The sequence below is a fragment of the Merops nubicus genome, unplaced genomic scaffold, assembly GCF_000691845.1.
Source record: "Merops nubicus isolate BGI_N331 unplaced genomic scaffold, ASM69184v1 scaffold15728, whole genome shotgun sequence".
NCBI lineage: Eukaryota > Metazoa > Chordata > Aves > Coraciiformes > Meropidae > Merops > Merops nubicus.
In genome coordinates, this window is record NW_008625232.1 from 1 (window position 1) to 23808 (window position 23808).

The 23808-nt window shown below is 39.2% G+C and overlaps 1 protein-coding gene across 1 annotated transcript; it reads right to left on the minus strand.

Annotated features, from left to right (window-relative positions):
- Positions 1-639: 639 nt before the first annotated feature.
- LOC103778050 (chromosome unknown open reading frame, human C16orf52) lies at positions 640-22158 on the minus strand (the record flags this gene model as incomplete). The annotated part of the gene is made up of 3 exons (XM_008945618.1): positions 640-824; positions 8700-8912; positions 22089-22158. Coding segments are annotated over 3 exons (468 nt in total), but the record flags the coding sequence as incomplete, so codon positions are not given.
- Between the last annotated feature and the right edge of the window lie 1650 nt (positions 22159-23808).

The window sequence follows — 23808 nt, forward strand, 5'->3', positions numbered from 1 at the left end:
ATATATATATTTATATATATATTTATATAAATATAAGGAAGAAATCCCCCTCTAAAATGTTCCTTAGTGTTTTTGTAGAGCTTATGGGGGAGGAGGGGATGTATGTCTTCTTGCTGTTACACACATTTAGAGAACATGTTTTGATCTATTGGCTTCTTGGTGCAGTAATGCATGATTGATCCACATTGGTGCCAAAGGCTTTGTGCATCAGAAGGAAGATGTAAAATACTAATCTCCTAAACAGCGAGGCCAGCCTCGCTTGAATTCCTCTGCAACCCTCTGGTCTACCACAAAGTCCATAAATACTTTGACTTCCAAATCGTTAAGACGTTAAAAACAGGAACAGTACAGTAACATGGGGCATTATGCTTCTCAGTGTAAAGTATTCTTCACTAGTTCCTATCACAGTGCAGACCTGACTGCATTAAATATGCTCAGGAGATTAGTCAACGTTGTCTGTATTTGGTTATGGGAAAGGCTCTCCTTTTTTTTCATCCAAAGTGCATAGTGAGAACAAGTCAAAGCATTCCTCTTTTCAGTAAGTGTCCGACAGTCTGATCCAGGCATCCTCCTGAGAATGCAATTCTGACGTCTTGCTCTTTTCCAAAACAAAGTTCCAAAAGAAAGTTCAGACATTCATCAGCCAGGTAAACAAACTTTGCCAGCAAATAGAAGTCCCACTATTGTAAAGAAAATGGATAAGACAAACAGTACATATGAAGACCCAACCACTGTGTTATTGGGTAATTTATATGGTTGACCTCCAACTTCATTGATGTAAAATCCTATTGGAAATATTAGGGCTGCCATACAGAACAGAATCACTGCAAAGAAAAGAGAAAAGAAAAAATGGTCACTGCTATGCTGAAGTCAAAATGTTTACCAGTTCATACAGCAGTCCAGAAAAGCTAGCAAAGTATTCTGACTGAACTGAAGAGTACCTAACTTGCTTGAAATGACTGAATAGGCTTTATCTTGCTTTTAAAACATTCATCTACTCCCAAGAAAGACTGTAAGATCACCATTTTGACTGTAATTTTAGTTCTGCTCATTAGATCATGAAATGTCTTTACAGAATAAAAATTTGGTGGATAATACTAAACACAAGTTTAGTCAGAGCTCATTATTTCTCCAGTTATTCTAAAGTCATTTTTCCCTAGATTCAAGATAAACTAATATTCAACACTGAAGAAACTCCTATTATCAGTTGTCTTTTTCTCTTATTATTCCACATAAATTAATTTTCTGTGAAAGTTTTACTAAAAATAGAAGCACATAGATTATAATTGCAGATTCTTTTAGTTTAAAATATACCAGTTTTCTCAAGTTAAATGAACATTTCCCTAAGTAACTAAATATCTTAAGATTTTCCTTTGAAATACAAAGTGTTTTCTGACTCAGTTCAACCTCAGCTTCTTAGTCAAAAGCTGCATATTCAGATGCCAAAAACAAAGAGAAGAAAGCAATGAGGCTTTTTATTTCTCCTGAAGTGTTAGACTTACGTACATGGTTTGTGCTTACAACTGACTCTGTGTGGATTCCATTACCCATTCAGCCAAATCTAAATTACATCTGGGGGAAGAAATATTCCCACCAATCCGATAAAGCCACATACCCCCATCTCCTACAATGAGGCACAGCTGACACTGAAGCCTCTCCTAGTCCTCAAAATTGACTTGTAACCTTAGTCACATGAAAAAGAAAATTCAAGCCAAGTTACAATGCTCCTGGCTGAATGAAGTGCCTATATGCTAATTTTTTCAGTCTTCTGTCAGTTAATACATACTGCTGCTTTTTGTTTGTTCATAAAGGACACAGGTTCTGTCCTTGTCTCTCCTTTCTCTTTTCCACCACTAAGAGACAGAGAAATTCTGGGGATGCTGCTCCCTGCCTGAGCTTCCCTGAAAGTCAAACAAGCAAAAAAAAACCACTGGTGACAGTAGTAGCCATCACCTTAACCACTGGTTCCCCTGCAAGTCAGCAGTGCTGCAGCTGCTTGTTTCCAAAGGTACGTAAAATAAATTCAGGAGCTTGCCCGTCCCCTTTGGCCTTACCAGGACAGAGTCTCTAGTCTTTCCAAATGCAGAAATGGTGGATGGTGCAGCTTCAATATTCTGTAATATAACTTCACTACTGCTCTTCCTGACTAAATAAACATGCTCCAGTTTCTCCAGCTACAGTGTTACATGTTATAACGAGAACACAGTTGATGACAAAGTCCAAGTCACGTACACCATGCAGCTACATGCTTGGAAGCGTGAAACTCAGCATCAGACCAGGTGGCAAGCACTGGGCAAATGTGGCAACCATCACTAGATCGATATCTGGTGTTATCTGGATGCCTGGAGGAGCTCAAAATGGGGCGGAGGCCTCATGGTCCCAGCCTTCCCTTGTCTTAGCCCTAAACAAAGGGAGCCAATACCTCTACCCATGCGGGTGTAAATCAATGGACTTTGCAGCATTAACATAATCTTATCTGTAGGCATCCCCACCCACATCTGGTGGTACAGTGTATGAATCTGGGTATAAATATCACCCCAATGTCGGCCCCAAGACTGGGACAGGATGAACTCAGCACCATAGCGATGCGCGGGCAGATTGACGAATTCGCTGTGTCCCCGCCTCGGGACGCCCTGAGACAGCACAGAGAGACAGCCTTTTCCTCCCCAGCTGTATTTCACATTTTCTCCTCAGGTGCATTTCTGTGCTTCCCTGGGTGTATCTTTGGTTCTTGTCACAACATTTTCACAACACATGTCCATACTAAAAACATTTTAATGGACTCTTTCAATGGACTCCATGTTTATCCAAGACAAATAGTTTATCACTTTTTTATAACTTAATGCTCTGAGGAAAAAACACTGATGTTCTATAGAAGAGACTAGGTATGGGCATGGTCGATCTGAACTCAAAAAGTGTCCAAGTAGGACCTGGGCATAAACAAAAGAGGGCAGTTTCATAAACCACGATGCACGTCAGAACATCAGTTTCTCCTTGCTTCCCGAAAGACATGAAGCAGCTTTCACAACACCTTGAGTCAAGAGCAGCTACCCCTAGGATCAGCTTTTCCTTCAGCCGACAACACGGAGCAGGAAAAAAGCAAAGGTTCCGTTAGAGGGAGCTCGAGTCTCGCAGTTCATGGGACAGCACCAACTGACTACTTGAAGAAAAAGAGCACAAACAAAAGACATCTGGCAACTACATTGTTACTACATTCTTGCCCAGTGCTACCTCTTTAAGCCATCTATTAAAATAAAACCAGAGAATCAGCAACTAGACGTTAAGCATTAAATAGTCTACAAGATTTTAATTTACATGATTATTGGTCCATGTAATTCCACACTACACAATCCAACCAACTCTTAAAGAATGTTTCCCTTCTTTTAATTGTATCTTAACAAGCAGCTGGCCCATCTGAGGACAGAAAGCTTGGCCATGTGGTTCTTAAGAAGATCTGAATAAGCGTAGAAGAGTTCTACACTTGAGTGGTCCAGAAAACAGTGGTTGATGTGTGATTAGTAATGCAACATGCATTACATGCTATCAGTAACAGTTTGAACAATATACTGAGGATGTGTTACATTACCATAACTCAGCATGCTTCCTATTACATCCAGTTTGTCCCTGATGTGCATTCCAGTTATTTACAAAGCTTCTGTTCTGTTTTACTATAACAGACTTCTAGGAAATAGCTTTAGGATTCTGAAAACAACCTGCACTTTAAAAATTAAATCTCCTTTATTACATTCAAGAACTACACAGCTAGAAAAGTTCTGATGGCCTCATGGATATGGTTGAAGAATAGATCTTTATCCCTCTCTGATAAACCACTGATCTGTGAGGTGTGTTGTACACACATGCACCAGTGCTCCTAGGTCTGAGACCTGCCAAGCAGAGCATCTCCTTATGTTCCTGCAGGCGCAGGCAGTGTGTAGAATGCTGATGTGCTAGCACATTTCAAACATTTGCTACAGAAGTAATCAGCCATCTTTCCTCTTCCTCTGTGGGTAGGCACCAGCCCATGTGTTCTGCTGTGAGGGTATCCAAGCAATTTTCTTAGTATGGTCTGAAATTTTAGTCTACTAAACTAGCAAATAAAACCAAGATTCATCAAAGCCTCTGTCAGATTAGGAAGCCTGGCAAAGAAATTATTGCAAAATTTTGAGTAGTTATTAAGAAAAGACTGCATCAAAAATTTATTTTTAAAAAAGAAGAGAATAAGGAAAAAATTCAATATATGAAGTGCTCAGATAACTTTGTGTGTGTTCTTTTAGAAGGAGATTTGTAAACTAGAGAATAGGAATTTCTTATACAAGCTGTAGCCCAAGTCTATCTCTGCATATCTGCTAGTACCAACTCAGGCAATTTCCACAAACCCAGCAACCCATAAAGAACTTCTCTCTCAACATTACTTGCTCTTGATTTCAAATTCTTCCTTGGGTAAGAAAATTTGCAGAAAAGACACTTAATGACTATAATTTCTATTAATAAAATATTTGGGTAACAAAACATAATAATTTCTAGTCTGCTTCTGAATGGTGGCTGTCAAAACCAGATCTAGTTCCTGTAAATCTTTAGCTTGAAATTGTTTTGAGCATCCAATGAAAACTTCAAAAAATCTAGGATACAGTATATTAAAAGAAGGAAAAAGCCATGGTCTAGTTTTTAGAGAGCTCATTTTAATACCTGCTTGCCTCTTTAAAAGATGCATAACATAGAAAGCAGCACCTGGTACAAATCTTTAATAACTCAAGAAGCACTTTATTCACTGGGGACAGCAGAGAGAGGTGTTTGCAGGATAGCTACTATTAGTTAAGAATGTGATTATCCTGCCCCATTTTTACTTGCCTGCCAGAAAGCAAGTCTGTTACACTCATGAATGTTTAACTGCTCAGGCAAAAAGAGTAACAGACTTTCTGATAACTGCTGGGAAAAAAGGTAGAAGTACTATTTTTCTGTCCAGCATCTCCTACCTTGATACATCTCAGAGAAGCACCGATCCAGTGGTAGCAGACACAGAATTCCCTTTCTAGTTGTAGCAGATGGTAAGAAACCTGAATCTGTGCAAGAGGTAAACAGATCTTGTGGGAGCTCTGTGAATTCCTGCAATAGCCAAGACTGTTATAACATACATGAGACCACCTAGGTGGCTTCCACAGAGAATAAGGTCTGGACATGTTTTGCAATTCTCAAACCTAACAGTATCTGTCCCGAGGACTATGGAAATGACATTTGAGATTTACCATAGGTTCACCACATCTTCTCTTTTAAAGCAGAAAATGGCATAATGAGCACCCTGAAGACGCACGGGGATTACCTAAGTTTGAAGCAGGGCTAGCAAAAAAGGAGCAGGTTGAGATACATGGGGTTACTTTTCTGCTACCAGCTTATGCCACTGTGTCACAGGGTGCAGTTAGTGATGTAGTAGTACAGAAGCTGGGATGGTGGTAGGCAGTTAGCTCACGCCTGAACAACAAGTAAATAATACAGTGCAAAGGAACAGCTCATCAGATCTTTGGCTGCTATCAATACGAGGCACAGATGTGAATTAGAATCTCATTCTCTGAAGAAACACCAAGACCTGGGCAGTGCCCAAGCAAACACCAAGAAGGAATACACTCTCGATTACATCCTATCAGTTTGGTACTACAGTTAACAGGACTCAAACATCAGTGACAGTTTTGATAGTATCTATGCCCACAGTGACAATACCTATTGCATCAGTAGGAATACTGTGGTTCTTCAAAGATTCTTCTCTACAGTAAGCAAAGGAGAACTTTCACATTTGCCTTCAGAAGACTTTTGTCACGCATGCAGTATGACCTTGAGGAGGGAAGTATCTCTGCTGACCACAAAGCTGTTTGGCAAAGAAGCCAGAAAGACAAGTTTCTGTGCAGTAAAACCACAAGTGGCTGTGGAAAGGTGCAAACGCTATGCTAGTAAATACTCTCTTGGGTGTATAGAGGAAAGAGAATTGACAGATCAAACTTTTGTCCTTTTTATGTCCCTTAGCTAAACAAGATAGACAAGAGCACTGCCAGCAATGATTCATATTTAGAGGTACACAGTTGAAAAAAATCTGGAGTCAAAAGATGACGCGCTTACAAGCAAAAATTCTGTGAAAGATTTAAGCTATATATTTACACCTAAATTCCAGCATGACCTGGGCAAGAGTGACCTCTTACCAGGCTTCCCTTGCTGCTGTCAGAGTTGAGAGGAAAGGGGTAAGCACAAGGATTTGTTTGCCCTTGGATGATTTACTCTAGACCCCCTTGGATTTGAAGAGAATAGAGCTGCCACTCCCAGAGCTGCCGTTGGCAATCCCAGCAGACTTCCCTGCCTGCCTAAGATAGCATATTCTGTGTCATGTTCAGGAAGTTCTGTGAGAGGACTATCTGCTAGCAGCCTGTACTAGGCTGTTGAGACTTGAAATTGTTTGCAGAAGAGATGTAATACAACTACAAAGTTTTCCCTACTCCCCTTCTAATGAGTTACACGTGTTTTCATCTTACAGCACTAGCACTTCACAGGAAAGACTTGTTCATGGTATTGCAAGTTGATTCCACATGGCTATATGTTTCCTAATACAGATCTATGAATAGGTTACTAATTTGTGCTGCCATCCAATGAACCACAGAAGTCACTCTCATCAACTTTTTGGAAAAAAACAAAACAAAACAAAACAAATAACCAAACAACCAAAAAAAAAACCCACAGAACTCTTCCTGCCATTCACTGTTTTTCAAAAAGTGATTTTTCTTACAACTGAGTTAAGCAATAAAATTTACCATCAGCATTCTTAACAGGAAGGCAAAGTTCAGAATTGATGTATTACAGATGAATACCAAAACGACTGAATTTTAGAATTTTGGCAATGCAGCAATCAAATCTTAATAGAAATATGAATAATTCTAACTTGCAAAAGAAGAAATTAGTATGTTTCATTATTAAACATCTCAAAACAAAAAGGCAAGTGCTGAAATAAAAGAATGTCTTTCTATATTTAGACTTCTAATAACGGACCTGTTGCAAGCCTAAAAAAATCTAGAGAAAAAAATGGCGTTATTGTACCAGGTTTTTGGTTGAACTAACCATCACAGCTGTAAAAAGCTAAAGATGCAGGGACGTGACAATTTGAGATACTTTAAAAAACATTAAAATATGTAAATCCCAAAACTTAAGCTCTGAATTAAGAAAAAAAGCCACAGTAAATAAACTGTGTTATCAACTATTAATATATAGGACTCCTAAAACCCTCTTTACCCTACCACTTTGACTTCAGCTTACTGTAAGCATCTTAATTTTACACAGCATTTTGAGTTTAAACCCTCCCTGCATACATTAGAGATACATGAAATAGATCTAGATAAACATGGGCACTGGAAAGGCTGGGATGGAGTATTCAGTAATACTCATGTCTGCTATTTTAATCATTCACTGGAAATTAAAAGTCAATCACAACAGATACAGCATTTCAATAGCTCCATCGTCTGCAAGAGCTGCACTGATAATTTAATATGCTGCATAGCAAAGTTGTCAGAAGGATGGCTTTGATTCTACGAGTGCTTCAGCAGAGTACCTTTGTTGAAGCCAAGTGCTTTTTTATATTTTTCCCTTCCCCAAAACAAGGTTAAGTCTCATTCATATTAGATAGCATTAGACGTCACAGAGTTTCAATAAACCTTATTTGTGCCTGTGTAAACCACAAACTTGCATTTTCTAGTTAGTGTTCACACTACCTTTAGTGGTATGTCATAATTCAAGTCAATTTAAAAGCCCTCAGGTTTTGATTTTTTTCATGCTGTCATCCCCACCATTAAGGCACCATTTCACAGTTGGGCTACGCCTGTAACGCACACCAAGAAAAGGAAGTCTGAGTTATTCCCCTTACTCGTTATAGCTGTTTTTCTTTTCAACTGAAGTAGCCATAGGATATGTTTCCCTGTGCAGAAACACTCTGCTAGAGAAGGCTCAGCTGTGAGGAGTTATGCTGGTGCTCACAGGGAGCAGAGTCAAGGGAGGCAGAAAAGCACTGGTACTGCTCCCTCCAGCTAAAGCACTGCTGCAAGTCACCTATGGAAGCAAAACTGTCTGTGCTGTGAAGTACAGCAGATGCTCTGCAGTAGGCAATTCTCCTGCATAGCCAATTAGGATGCAGCTATTCTGAATAAAACACCCGCTGTGAGCATGAAGCAGGACTGAACTAGCATCAGCCCTGAATGAGATATTCATGAGACACCCAAAGTACGGATGGATTTCAGACAGCAGTAAGTCTCAGATGCCTCCTCTTCCTAGGGGAGGGAATCTCAGTCATTCTGTTCTGCTAGGAATAAGTCCTGGATATGTGGGAGTGGGGAAGTATGAAAGACTGTCAGACACACAATTGAGGATTGACCTCTTCTACCCCTGCTCATTATCTTAGGTCAATTAATGGCACTGCCCAAGGAAGGTAAAGGGGTCAGGCCTCCCTCTCACTTCGGGCCCACAGACTATTAACCCCTCTCAATTATAGTTACTTAAAATATCAGCCCCTTGATTTCTGAAGAATTTTATTCTTCCTTAGACATAGCATTTAAAGAGAAGGAATGTTTTGTATATTAAGAGCCCTAACCACTGCTCCTCGAGAACACTGTAGTGTTTCTTTAGACTCCACCAGTTTCTCCTGCGTCCAGGCCAGCGGTGTAGCTGCGGTCACTTACTTCCAGTGAAAGCTATCCAGCGGGCATATTTGGTAGCGTCTCTTCGCCAGTGCGAAGCCACCAGCAAACCACACGTGACAGTTAGTGAAATGATTCCCATAATGATGAAAAATAACGTAGTGACCCACTCAGGAGGCAGCCGTGGAGGAATACAGGTCCTGTCACGTCCATGGATGGTTTGACACTGTCGCACAAGGCCAACTGTGAGAGCACCTGAAAATACATAGCAGAGAGGCAAGTAAACTTTCAAAATCCTCTCTGAGGGGCGCTCAGTTGCAAACCAAAGCTCAAAATTGTCAAAAAATAAGGGATTCTTTTTTTTTGATTAACCTTAATAAGCCTTTCAAACAGAGGATGGAGGGACGTACTTAAACACCTATCTTTGTGTTCTTTCAGCATACGCTTGCACAAGCTGAAGTGAGATAGCTGCAAGCTGTGTCTGGCTCTTGAGTGGCAATCAAAGTCTAATCAAAGGGATAAAGCACTCCTATAAAGCCTGCCAATATCAGCTAAAATGGTAGATGAGTTGTGCAGAGGATGACTCCCTCATCTGTGCAAGATGAAATAATTTTATGATCTTACAAAATGAGCTGCAGGCCCCTAAAATGCTTTTAATTTTCTAAGGCCTTTTTCCCTCATCTGTAAATTCAGCTTTAATCCTCGAAGTCTTGCAGCAGAAATTGCATTTGATTCATACCAAAATTTTAAAAACATTAAAAAAAAACCCAAATATTTTTTCTCAATAACTCTTTAAGAGTTCCTCTATGCAAGAGACAAGTCAATCCTTTTGAAAGCTAGTAAGAGTTACTACACACACAAACTGGGGTATCTACACAAAAGATCTATCAAAAAAGATCGTAGAAAACCATAGCTTTACACAAAATTAACTATTTTCTGTTAAATCAAGAAAAGTTGGATTTAAAATCCAATTCAGTGCTTTTGAGACTCATAAAGCAGCTTTTAGTGAACTTTAACAGCGAAGTTCTCCTTATTTAGAACATTTTAACCCTAAATTAACATGCAAGATTAAAATCCATTTCTTCCAGTATTTCTTAAACATTAAGTCCTATATTTCTCAATGCCATCCCTTCTTCTGAACTGTTTTTTTTAAATAATCACAAATGTCCTTTATCTAAATTAGAAGCAAAAATCAACAGTGGAGAACATTAGAGTCAACATTCTTGTTCACAAACTATTGTAAGTAAATTGTTATAGTTGACCTGTTTAAAATGAAGAGGGCCACTTAGAAATGATTACAGTAAGTCTTGGAAGCTTAGGTTTACCATTTCTTTTGGAGGGAGGAATAACTGTCATATTCTTTAGATTATTAAAATACAAAACAAAACAAAAACAAAAACCACCAAAACTACCAAACTAACCCTGAAACAAGGTAATAGTCAAAAGGGTAACCAGTCCTAGCATGCAGCGCCTAGCACCCTGGGCCAATTTCTACAGTGTTCAGATCCTGTCTGGTTACACCTCAGCAATGAGTACCACCAGAATCAGCTTCTGAGCTTAGAATCGCTGGCTTGTGAGGCAGAGTATCATGTTTTATTAGATACAGCATTTCTAATACACTCCTAGAGGATAAGAACCACCAAAAGCAAAAATATTACTGAATCAGTTCTGTTGAAGCATTCCTGTAACCTTCATTTGGACTAGAGTTTTAGCCCTATTCAGGTACATCTTTTTAATTACATATATTCATCAACTGAAAGATTCAGAGATTAATTTTCAGCTGAAGTTTGAAGTAAAATCCTTTCTAAAAGTGCCAGTTACAAAGCCAATGGCATCTTCTGCTCCAGACATATCACATTGTTGCTGTGCATCAGGATTACACAAACTGAGCCAGAATTACACACGCAACCTTGCACGGGTGTACAGCACACAGTTTTACATGAACTGCTTCTCAGTTGCTTTTTCATAGCCTGCAAAGTTTTCATTTTACATCATTTGCTGGGGCAGAGGGGAGATGTACATATGTCCCTAGAAGTCAAGCTCCCTGAAACATGCACGCATTGCAGAACCTCACGCAAAACAAAGCAGTTTTGTGTAGTCTGGGGATAAAGAGGCTATTCACTGCAGTATCATAGAACAGGAAATTAATCCAAATCAGCCTGCAAGGATATAACAACAATTTTACCGTACTTACAACAGAAGATACTTTTTTCTAAACTGCATTTCTTATCTAAAGAATGACTTCATAAAAATGACATCACATATCCAACAGATGTTTTCTGAATTCAGAGACCTCTCCTGAATCCAGTGGCAATAATTTAGTGCATTTTTAACTTTGACAAAAGCAACAGTGATAAAAACCACTGTGATGGAGTTCATTCCATTTTGTGTGTTAACAAACTGAAGAATAGTTGTTACAGATAAGCACATATTAGAGACAATGAACTAATCTTTTAGACACAATTTGAAGTTTATATTGAAGATATTTTTCTGTTAACAAGAGCACATTTACATGCCAGATTTGGAGAGGATCAAAGCTAAGCCCAGCAGTGCCATATCTAGAGGAAACAGAAGAGAACTCCATCTTTAACTACTATTTTTCAGCAATTTTCTGCTGAAAAACCACTACTACTGAACAACTACTTCTCCAAACACTGATTTTTATAAAATCAAAAATAAAAATAAAGATAAAATAAAAAATAAAAATAAAAATATAAGAACAAAAATAAAAACACACAAAAAAACCCCAAACAAACAAAAACCAACAACAAACCAAAAACACAATACCACAAACCACAACAAAGCCACAACTGAAAATTTAAAACCAACAAAAATCTCCAAATTGCAAGTAACAAGGTAACATCCATTAGGTAGAAGGAATTAAACAGCACAGATTGCTCCCACAATGACAAATCTCCTGTTGAATGCAGACTTCAAAAGAATTCTGTGGTGTGGAAAAAGAGTATTGTTTTTTTTCCCCCACAAAATTCAAGAGAGTTCCTTTACCTGGTATTTTACTGTTTTGGTCCTATTCTAAAGCAATCAAGCAGTTGCCAGGCATCTCCCAACAAACTAACTTGTTACAGAAAATTTTGTTTAACCTTACCTAGTCTATCATTGAAAGGAGGGAGAGAGATACTGAACAGTCTCTGTAGTTATAGCCCAAAGTCCCTCAGAACAATTCCAGCGTAATTGCTGAAAGTCTGAGCACCTAACATAGGTATAAAAAGCACAGCTAACGGTAGTAGATTAGGCAACTTAAAGATGCATAGAGGCCTAAAGCATGAGCAGTGGAGTAACCACACTTGCCCATCCTCTACCTCTCACTGTTCACCCTGCCCAGACATCGGGAACCATGATGACAATCTGGAGATGCCAGGGGCTGCTCCCTTTCTCTTGTACGCCAGCTTCTGAGACTGGCATCATGCAGGTCAGTACAGCTAGTGCCAGAGCTGATTAGGATATATTCTGATTACTCAAAATGAGATTCAGCCATCATCAAAACAGAGAATGCTGCACTGAGCAAATGTCAGTGAAGTGTTCCTTAGTTTTTTCCAGTAATTCAATTCCCTAAAGTGCTAGTGCATTTCAAACACATTAAACAATCTTCTACCAGTGACAGTCTGACTACAACAAGGACTCCACAATTATATTCCTACACTACCTCACCCAGATCCTCCAGACCACCAGTAATGCTGATTTTCTGACACTGCAGATTTTCACTAGAATCAGTAATAAAATGACTCTTTAATACTTGAGTATTTGAGAGCATCACCTGTTCAACAATTACGTTTCACAAAACCATTGAGGGAAAGAAATGGAAGGCAGGCAAGCTTTCTCCCCTTTGTGCACATGTCTACCACAGAGCCGACCCACCACTTTGAGTCCAGCCCCACCGGTGCTGTGCCAGCCCTCTCCCGTTTCCGTGGTAACTACAGAGCCACAAAGGAAGAACCACACTACAGAGAGAAACAAAGATTGCTGCTGCCCTTTCACTCCCCCACCTCTCCATCACTTCTGAATTATTAAGTGGCATAGTGATACCATGGCTGGAAAGCAGTAATTGAATAATAGGTATTGAGATGTTTGCTGTTCATCTGTTATTTGATTGCCAAGATCTCAAGCATGCCAGATAGGCACAGGAGAGTTGCCACTGCCATGAAGAGCTCACCATAGCTTAAGAATCAACTAATGTGGTAAAAGCACTATGCAGTGAATGAGGTGGGACTCAATGTTAGAAGGTCACAGAGCTCAGCAGTTATGCTGTGAATATATAAAGCAAAAATCCTCTGCTCTTCCTCATACAGCCCGGGGTACCCAGTCCTCCTCTGTCCTCCCTTAATGTCCCCACTTCATCTCTTTACTCTTCCATCTCACTTTAGAGAAAATGCTATTCCTTGGGTTTAAATACATCTGCAATCCTTTATATTCCTTGACAACAGCTTCCTCACTTTTACCTTCCATATATGAACCACATCCTTACTAAAATGCTTATTACTAACATTAAACAAATATTATGGGCAAACATGCCTAGTGAGGTTAAAACATCCAACCACTTACAGACAGCCCGCTTGCCCTCCCTCCCTCAGCTGTCCTGAGGAGATGGTGTGGTTCTGCTAGAAAGCCTAGTTGTGACTGCCAGACAATTTCTGCTCAAACAAGATTCTTTTCTTTCGTGTACTGTGGACTTGTTAAACCATCTTTGCCAAGTGAAGAGGACAGCTTACAGTGTTCCTAATGAGGTGTTGGTGACATAAATATTAGAGCACCACCAGCGTGGCAAGGACACTGATAAGTTTTATGTTTTAGTAATGACCACACTACATGGAGCTGTGTTATTTGGGCACACTAAAACATTCATTGCTGCTGGTTAGGTAACAGTCACATGCCAGAAAACGACATATGGAAAATAAGGGCAGCTCAGTTAAGCCATTCCCTGTAATTTATTGGGCCACAGACAAGGAGAGGAGAAAATGCAGTTGTTCTTGGAAAGTTGTAAGTTCTACCCAATTAACAAACTTGAATGGAAAAAGATCCAGGTCCATCTAAGAGGAGGAACGGGCTCCAGCTGTCTAGTGTGCAGCTGTAGCATGCTACCCAAACCAAGTGGAAACTTTAAAGGTCTTAAGAGAATGCAGTGATTTGGTCATGGCAGACTAATTCCCTGTACCAATGTTAAGGATAACCATCAAGTTGACTTTGGCCACCTTGCCTTTAACATGTCTGCTGCTCCTTGCCTGCAACCAAGCCTCTCTGACAGAAGACCGTTTTCAAAGTGAGCGAAGCATAGCCGAGGAATTCCTGAGAGGAACAAACAACAAAGCACAGTAAGAATAGTTCCAACACAACTGCCCATAACAGCAAACAAGGAGGAAGTATTTCCAAGAAGAAAATTTTTCAAAGTCATTCAAGGAATTTGTCAGTTTAAGTGGGATGTTTCCCAGTCTTACTTATGGAATTTATTTTTCTGCAATGGGCACTTAAGTGATGTTACTTTACAAATGGGGAAGACAGAGTGACTTGTTTAGATTTATTTATATGTATTTTGCTTTGGGGGAAATTTCTATTAATTCTATATTCCAGGTACTAGTTACTTGGAAACAGAGTACTTCTGCCTTTCCCAAAATCCAGGGAACTGGCACTGCTGATCCTTCTCTATCTTAGCCTGGGAGGTACTCCAGGGTGCATATCGTTAGTTCTACTTATTCCAGTGTAAAACCCCACCAGAAATCAGGCCCTGTATCCTCTCTTATGAGGATACTAGTGATGCTTAGAGTAAGCAACGAAGAAGGTTAGGGGGAAAGCTTTGATTTTGCAGGCTATGCACCGCCTCTGGTGTGAAGATGAGAGAGATACAGTATCCTGACAGTTTGCAAAGCACTTCAAATCCAGGGAGGAAAAAAGCATTAACATCAGTGAGAAGGCCTCTTCATTCTAAAGGGCATGGTCCACGTTGTAACAGTTAAACAGAATTGCAGGGTCTCTGTATGTAAGCACTGAATGACACCCACAAGCACAGCTCCTATATTTTTTTTTTTTTGTAAATGCTCAAAATTATAGCCTTGTAAAAGGAAATAGTTAATCCTTATCTAAATTTTCAGCCATTAGCCCGGTAAAGCAATTTTAAAATGTTTGCAGCCTCCAATAATGTAATATCAGAGCATTTTGTAAAATAGCATATACACATAACCGACAGCACCTAACTATAAGCAAGTCAAACACCGTCTCCTCCACTTTCCTGCTCAGGTCATAGTTGTAGGACCGGTCAGTATGAAGGGTATATGTAAGGATCAAAGTCTAAGACAGGATCAACTGATGGTTTCAAATCAAGTGTGAGAATACCATATCTGTTACTGTTCTTACATAAATAATTTCTTTTTTTGTGAGGCATGGGGGTAGTTTGAATAGACACTCTATAGCACTTATGCTGCTAAAATAACTTTGAGGTTACCATGCAAGTATAGCATTCAGGATGTGGCGTGACAGATTGATTCTTCTACTGCACAAGTTCCAGTATATTGTTCAGTTAGTAGATTAAGATGCAACCAAGTTCAGACAAAGCAAGATTTATGTATGTTAAAGGATGATCTAGAGAAAGGCTTAAAAGAATAACAGAATTAACTGCAATGGCACAGAACATAGAGGAGTTCAAAACAAAGAGATTAGGGATTATCTTTCCTGTCTTTTGTATGCCAGATCTTATGTTTTTAGCATTTGCTCCAATTTGTCTCTCAAGTCATCCTAACAGGTATTGTAACCCTGGAAGAAAAGCTTTGGAGTTTCTCACTTTGAAGCAGACCAGATGAAAGATCAATTCATGTGCCCACTGGATATTTAGTAGTAGAAAACAAACACCTAGGAAGTATTTATACAATGTCAAAAGATCATTTTTAATAAAGACCTAGATTTACTTGCAAAGTCCTTGCTATACCTAAAGAGCATTTTAAAAGAGCAACTCATGTTGATCTTGCGAGATAAATGTTATTATATAAGCTGCCTTGTCTCTTCTACTCCATTTATCCTCATCTCTGAAATCAGAATGCACTCTCCCTTTCAAATCAGCTTTGAAATGCACCATCCCTCTTGCTCTATAGATGTAAAAGCTGTTCCCTTGTTTCAGAAACCAAGTGACCTTCTTAAAAATACTCATATTGACAACAATAAGTGAGGTAACATCCCTAGCTTCAAACCCAGCTTATGCTAGCTACGAGGAACTTACCAGCTGAATTCTATTTAACAATCTAATGTCCAGGGAATTTAATTTATTAGGTACAATTTTTGGCAGTCCTTAGAACTCTAAAGCTTACTGGCTTTCAAACAGAACAATCCTCACCAAAAAATCTTAACTCTGGTGCTAAAAGGGTTGTGGTATATTAGCAGAAAAGCCTGCCATGCTGCTGAAGACCATCTGGTGCCTGAGTTGCCTCAAAAGTTTTCAATTCAGTGTTTGTATCATGGCTAATTCAAACCAAATCCCCTCTCCACAGTCATCTCTCTCCCTCCTCCCACCCACAAAGAAAGGGGGGAAAAAAATAATCAGGGGCCATCTATTAGGAAAGATCCTTATGACTCACACATTAGAAGTTTATTACTACAGATGACAATCATTATGATACATGTGTTATAAGTCATGTTTAAACTGCAGACATTTGGACCAATAAAAAGCAAGTTTATTTCTGAATTCCAACATACAAGTATCAATTGCTGCTTGTATACTGGGGTGGTTTTTTTAATGTCTGAGTTTTGTTTTGCCACTCCCCCCCCTTTTTTTTTAAATAAGCAATGGACCACCGCACAGTGACAGAGCTATCCTCAGGCAACAACGCAGGAACAACTCTCCTGAGGACACAGCAAAGGCTCTGTGTCTTCTCACGTATCAGAGCTAAGAAATCTGCCCACACTGAAGGTATTCTTTCCTACTTCAGAAGGCAGCATTAATTAAATGCTGGTAAACAGGATCTCTAATAAGTTGCATCCTTCTGATTCTTTATTTTATGACACCATAAGCATTTCCACAATAGGATAGTGCTGTCAGTGACTAGAATATTTACAATTTCAGAAGCGGCAAGAGCTTAGAAAAAGAGAGAATTTATTTTTTTAAAAACAAAACTTAGTGTTTTATGCATCTTAAAAAAAAAAAAATCCATAGTTGTTTCCATTTTCCCCGCAACCAAAATACAGCTACTCAAAGTTGACAAAACTCTCTGCCTAAAATAAGAAAGATCAAAGGCAGTGTCGATACTTAAAAGTGATTTTTCTAGTCAGCTACACCAGGTTTATGCCATATGCTCAGTTGAAAGCCAGAAGCTATGACACCTACAGCTGTTCTGCCATTTAACATCTGACGAGCTTGTGTTCTTTTTAACAGAGTTATATTTGGCTTCAGACAGAGCTGTAAAATGATCCTTCTCCATCCAATACACAACACAACCCTACCCCAACCTTCTCAGAAACGGCCTCCTCACCACTTCACAATCACATGGCTCATGTGCAGGCCCTTTGAGGCTGGCCAGCATCTACAGGAGCCAGTGCGGTGGTGAAATGCTGGGGTCTGAACCCCGAGCCCCGAATTAAGGTTGACATATGGGTGGTTCCCGCAGCCCTTCATAAAGAGGGGGTGAGTTTGCCTGATAGCTTCCCCCCAGGGTGCGGCCGGCCCTGCAGGGAGAGCCAGAAGGGAAATGAGCCCCAGGGGTCCTGCACTGAGTTGACAAAGGTCAGGTGTGTGCTTGGGGATAAAAGCTGGGACCACTTGCAGGGAGTCAGGAGTGTCTGTCTGTGGAGTGCACTCCCCAGAGCTTCCTGGTTCAGGGCAGACCTCCTGACTCTCCTGGAGCTGGGCCCTGGTCTGTTTAGACCTTTGTGAACACGGGTCGATCGGGTGAGAGGCGCCATGTGGGCACCTTTATCATAGGTGTTCAGCTTGCTGGTCTGGCTGTTTCCCATGCCAACTGTGGGCAGCCTCGGGTCTCTGTTCATACCACCTGTTGTGGGCAGAGTCATGTCCTTTGTGAGATCGTTGAGGGTGGTGTCGTTTATGTACCAGCTGATTGATCTGTTTGTACCCCCGGCGGTCATTCATGTCTTAACGCTTTTGTCTACAATACAGTCTGTGTATTGGATTCTCTTCCTGCTGGTGGTATCATTTTTGTTGGGCCTGGTCATTGGCAAAACAGGTGGCAGGCTGGGTCAGTAACCACAGCAACGGAATTTGCCATGTGGTACACACCACAACCAGCAGGAACACAGATTCTGAATCTTCACAGTTTAGAGGATCACCTTCCACACAGGTGTCAATATGTTATTGGCTGGCAATAACAGGACTTCAGAGCTCTTCCTTTTTAGCTCCTGCATATCTAAAAGCACCATTTCACCAAGTCAGTCGAGTTTCAAACTTAAAAGATGTTCAAGCAGATCAGGACAATCATAGCAAAACCCCCAAACTACATAAAGTATCCTATTGTTGTCTCTCTCTTTATTCATGAAGATGGAATACCTGTCAACCTTCCTTGTTACAGTCTAAAGCAAATTCTCCAGCCTGGTGGCAAGGGCACTCAAGGGTAGGGAGAAAATGCAGTTTCTGTCCCTGCCCTCAAGACTGTTTGTGTATTTTACCAAATGAAATTCAGGAGGAATAAGGATCATCTTCCTCTGTCAGCTGTAACTGTTCTGCCTTGCACTGATCTCGGCTTGTGTCAGACATGCTTCAAGGACACCCACTCATCCAACTCTTCCGTGGCCTTATGAATCACCCCAGTGGTGTAAGGTGAAAAAGAGACGTGTTGAGATGCCTTTTGGCATTTACATGGTTAGAAATGTGTTTTCAAAATGTAGTTGTCTGCACTGCAAACACTCAGCCTGAATATACTTTATGTGCTTGAACGCTTTCTTACAGCAGAGCCTAACTTTCTCCTGGTCCACTGCCACATTTTGGGCCCAGAATGCAAGAACGAACAACAGACCTAGCTAAAAAAACCAAACAAACAAAACGAAACAACAACAAAATAATGAAAGTGCAAATAAAATGTACTAATAATTTGGTGGCAATTTCTTGAAAATTCACATAACCAATGGCAGGACTGAATTTATAGCAATGAGGACATGAGAAGGGAAGTTTGCAGGTAGAAGTAATACCTTTTATTAGTACAACTAGAATAAATTGAGAGATTGAGAACATTTCTGGTCTTGCAAGCCCTTCCTCGGACACACAAGTTTCCCCTGCTTACTAAGTGGGGATATAAAAGATACTATCTCTGTCTACCAGACTTGCTTTATTCTGTAAGGCACCTTTGTCAATTGAAGAATGGCACCTAAATGTCCCAAGACATATTTCATTGCAACTAGAGTAATATTGAAAGTAGAATAAAACCTAACCTTAGTTTTCATTCCTGAAAGCACTTTTTTACTGTTGCCAAATCCGTGTATGACATGCTTATAACAACTAGCAATACAGGTTAAACTGCACTTCAAATAGGGATTAGGTACATGGCCAACAACACATTTATTCTCTACAAGTAACGCTTCATGTGCTGAAAGACAGACTGACATACAGCCTAACTACATACAATCTGTCCCATCTTAAAAAGGATAGTTAGCACAGTAACCTGGCTGCTTAACATTTTAATCCTCCCCCCCCATTATAAAAGGTAGTTTTAACTTTTCAGGCAAATTTGAAAAAAAAAAAAGCCCCTACCTTCTGCAGTAATAATTCTCAGACTCAAGCATTTACTTGTTGTTCCCATCACAATAAAAACATTAAACAAAAACAAACAAACAAACAAAAAAGACCACAACAGAAATGCAGGGAGCATATCCAGAATTTATCCTTAAGTTATATTTTTTTACCCCTTTTGCTAAAGAGACAAGTCATTGTTTTAGAAGCCTGCATAATTTATGCCTGCATTATTTAGGCAATTAACAGGTGCTGTGTGGTGATAACACTTTCTCCCTTATCGCAAATCAGCATCTACAAAAATAGACTGTAAGAGTCTGGAGACTTTTTTTTCCGACTAGAATGAAGATGATAGACTACTCCTGAAACAGTTAAATTTGCACTTTACTGAAATAAAATACAACTTCATCTTAACAGGAGGGTTCAGTCCTTTCTGAACAAGTGGGACTAGTCTTAAAAAGCAATCAGACGTTATACAGTGCTCCAAACAGCACATCTGTTAACATATGTTTATACAGATGTTATAGTGACATTTTGAAACTGAATTCTCTCTCATTTTAGATTCAATATAAACAGACAAGAAATGCTCTGCCTTTGTCACCAAGTTCATCTTACTGAACATATACTTAGCATTTACTTCAGATTGCATTGGGCATAAATCAACAGACTACTGTTCGCAAAACAGCAACTACTACTACTAGCCTTTACTCTATTTCACCATTTCTCATGTATTAAGCTTCAGGGTGCTTCTTGCAATTGCTGAATGACCCAATAGTATTCCATTGAAAGAATTTATGAGACCACATTAGAAATTCTTGGCCATTCAATCTTTTCAGGTTTCCTGTACAAACTTTTTGCATAGTTTTCAAATTTAATTAAGTGTGGGTTTAAAAAACAAAGTGAAACATGCTCCTTCCCACACGAGTTTCTACAATGGAGAACTACATCATTAACAGATGAATTTAGGTGCATGATTAGCTTCAGTAGGGAATTCAACCTAAGGGAAAAAAAAGCTCTTTCTTCACCCTTATGACTTCTCTTCCCCCACAGCATGGGAGAACGCCTACAATGCTCCTCACATCAATAGGCACAGAAGATGCATTACATTTTCTCCTCTACAATAAAGGAGATCAGAATCTTATGCTCTGGCATTTCTGGAGCTGGCACTTCCACTGACTTGGGAATATCATTGGTCGCTGTCTATGCTTAAGAAAAGATATCTCTTAATGCTGCAATTTATAATATCACTATTTTGTACAGAGAAAACTGAACATTAAAGCAAATTTTCAAGTCAAACAAGTCACATTCTATACAAAAGTCAACCTTCAGGAAATCTGAGGTTCATGACAACCTCTTATCAGTTTTCTTCACTTCAGTAAAAGACATTACAATTAAAGGTTGTGTATGTTTGATGCACTAAGCTCATACTGATGAGGTTACAGATAAAACTATTCCCCATTACTTGTATATTTGCCCTGCCTATGGTGGCAGTGAGGATTCATCTCATTTCAGACATATACAGAGATTTTACTGCAGAAAACAAGCCACTTCACTGAGACATCCTAATAACATTAGTATATATGCCATCAATTTGAGAAGTGTAGAGAGAATCTAGATTCAAAGCATCTCTTTTGAAGGGTTCACAGCAAAGCAGTTCTGAGGCACAATGGACAGTTGTCCAGTTTTCTCTTTCTCTGATCCAATACGTTTCCCTTAAAATACAACTGAATAACATTGCTGCCAATAAGTAGAAGCAGTCACAGCAAGGGAAGGGGAAACAAGGCAAGCACAACTTGGGCAATGACTGGAAGGTAAGAGAACAGGAAACCCAGGAGTAAGAACTGCAACGCTAAATGGTGAAGTTGGCTCAATGAGCACCATGAAAGCAAACTACTTGACTTTACTGCCTATGAACACTGTCATTTGATTATTAAATTATTGGACTACAAAGAATTAATAATTTTAATAACATAATTTATCAGTTACCAAGCTCAGAGACAGTTCAGGCCTACTAATGCAGTGTCCAAACAACTACAAAAAGAATTGCTCATGGTCAAGTTCAAGGCCTAACGGGAACTGTCTTCAACTGGACAAATATTTAAACATTTAAGTGGGTTATTCATCATTACACCTTTAGAGACTGTAATCTTCAATAATCCCAAAGCGCTTCGTAATTTGTGGCACAGAACTGCAGCTCCCATGACACTTTTGGGTAGCAGCCAGCTGTTGCTTATCACACTGTGATGCATGGACAGGAAATGCTGGCTTCTGATACTGCAGTAAATCCCTGAGAGGCTTTTGATGCCTTCACAAGGGAATATTTTAGCTCGTGCCAAGGACCCAGACATAACAGACTAAGTACATTTTATTCAAAGAGAGGAACTAGAATCTACATGCTTCGTGGAATTTTGAACCTCTAACTCTTAGCAGCTAGTGTTTCATACTTGGTTAGCTTATCCTGCAGATGAACCATCACAATCGGAAGTTTTCCTAAGCTATCCAAGAGAGACCAAACTCTTGTAATCAACTCTTTTCACAAAATTTAAAGAACATACAAGATGTCACCACGTATACAACATATACACCAAATAGAAAATCAAACATGATATAACAGTAAGAAACCAAGAGCTTTACCCTGAGAAAGAACATAACCTAAGGCTGCTAATGCCATATAGACTCCTAGGGAATTAGGCAAATTTAGGTGCTTTGCCAGTCAAACACTCTAGGTTGTTTCCCCTCTCCTTAAAAGAGACACATACCCTGAACAGATCCTCTTCTTGGCCATATCTCCAGCTTTTCAGATCTGTGTATATCTCCAGCAGTCAGAGGCTTGGGGAAGAAAAGTGAGATTGAGCAAAGCAGCTGGAGCACGCATAAGGGGATTGCTGCAAATTTACCATAGAACTTTTTTCCTGCATATAGCCCTCAAGAAAAAGGCTCTGTCCACCACTACATTTGAAGGCACTCTGAATTGCAATAACAACTTACAGTTATGGAATAAGAAATTAATCTTTAACTTTTGAATTGAATAAACTATAAATTTATAATAATGTACACTTTTCCCAGATTACTCTGTACAAGAAATAAAAAGTTTCTATATTGCATTTTTTTCACCATACTGCAAACATCATTTTGTACTTTATTTTGACATAGATAGCAGCTTTAAACCTCTTCAAAGGTCAATATTCCTCCTCCTCAATAAATCACTCTAGTTACCTTCTTCTGAAACACACAGGTACCAACCATTCCTGGAAAAGGATTCAAGAACTAGGTGGAGAACTCCCACATAACATGAAAATCCTGCATACTGCAGCTGTACTGCATCAGACAACAAAAGTTAGTTCTCTCTACTTCGTTTCAAGACTAAAAATTAAGTGGAAAAAAGTTGAGCTGTTGTGAGGTACTTAAAAAAAAAAGTAAGTCAAGCTTAAAAGTTTGACTTACTGATCTTCTTTGCTTGGGCAAAGGTACAAATGGAGCTTACATAATGCTGCTCATATGTAAACACTGGTTGGAAACTAAATGATACAAATGTTCTTAATAAGCCTCAGTCATTAACAGGATTCCTTTTTTTTTTTAATTTCAGACAGTTTTAAATCTTTGTTTTGCAGCACATACTACTGAATCCTTACTTTTAATATTCATATATTCAGGTCACTCGTGCTAATCTCAGTGTCATGTTGTTGCATCAGCTGTAATACACCTCAAATAATTTCTAAGTTGATTTAAAAAAACAGCACTATTTGTGAAATGCAGGTAAATTCTGAAGCCCCAAAGCTGAAGTCTCAGCAAGGTACCTTCCCACAGTTTGCACTGTTTATAAAGCAGATGTGCAACTGCATACTTCTTGAGTAAAGCATAGGACAGACAGAAAACAAATCTGTATCTGCACATGCTGAACATAATTTAGTTCTAAAGCAACTGCAGATACTATTGTGAAGTACATACTTTCAAAAAAAAAAAGTTATTCCAAATATCTGAAACTCAAGGACCTCAGCAAAAACACCTACTATGAGAAAAGACAAATGAAATACTTGTTATTCTTAGATTTTTTTTCCCCCTTTCTGTTTCATAAAGTAAAGCTGTCATAGGAAATAAAATTTAAAGGGAAAAAATGAAATTACAGCTTTGCTTCTAACACTAACAGAAGTTTCTGTGATAAAGATGCCACTTCTATTTTACAGAGGAAGAAACTGAGGTACTACCACAATAACTTTCCCACATACAAAGTCAATTCTACCAGTTGCTAGATTTGAAAGTACAAGTTGCTGGTTCCCACATCTGTACCCTATAATCAGGTATTTCTTACCTAAGTCTTTAACACTAATTAGAGAATGAGGAATTCAACAGGATTTGATAGAAGGCAAACTAATTGTTTCATACCTTTACAGACTAGAGAGAAATCAGAATGTTCACCTAACAGAGGCAGTATTAAGTTTGTATTTGTTAAGAAGCAGATGTAAAACATCAGTTCCTTTA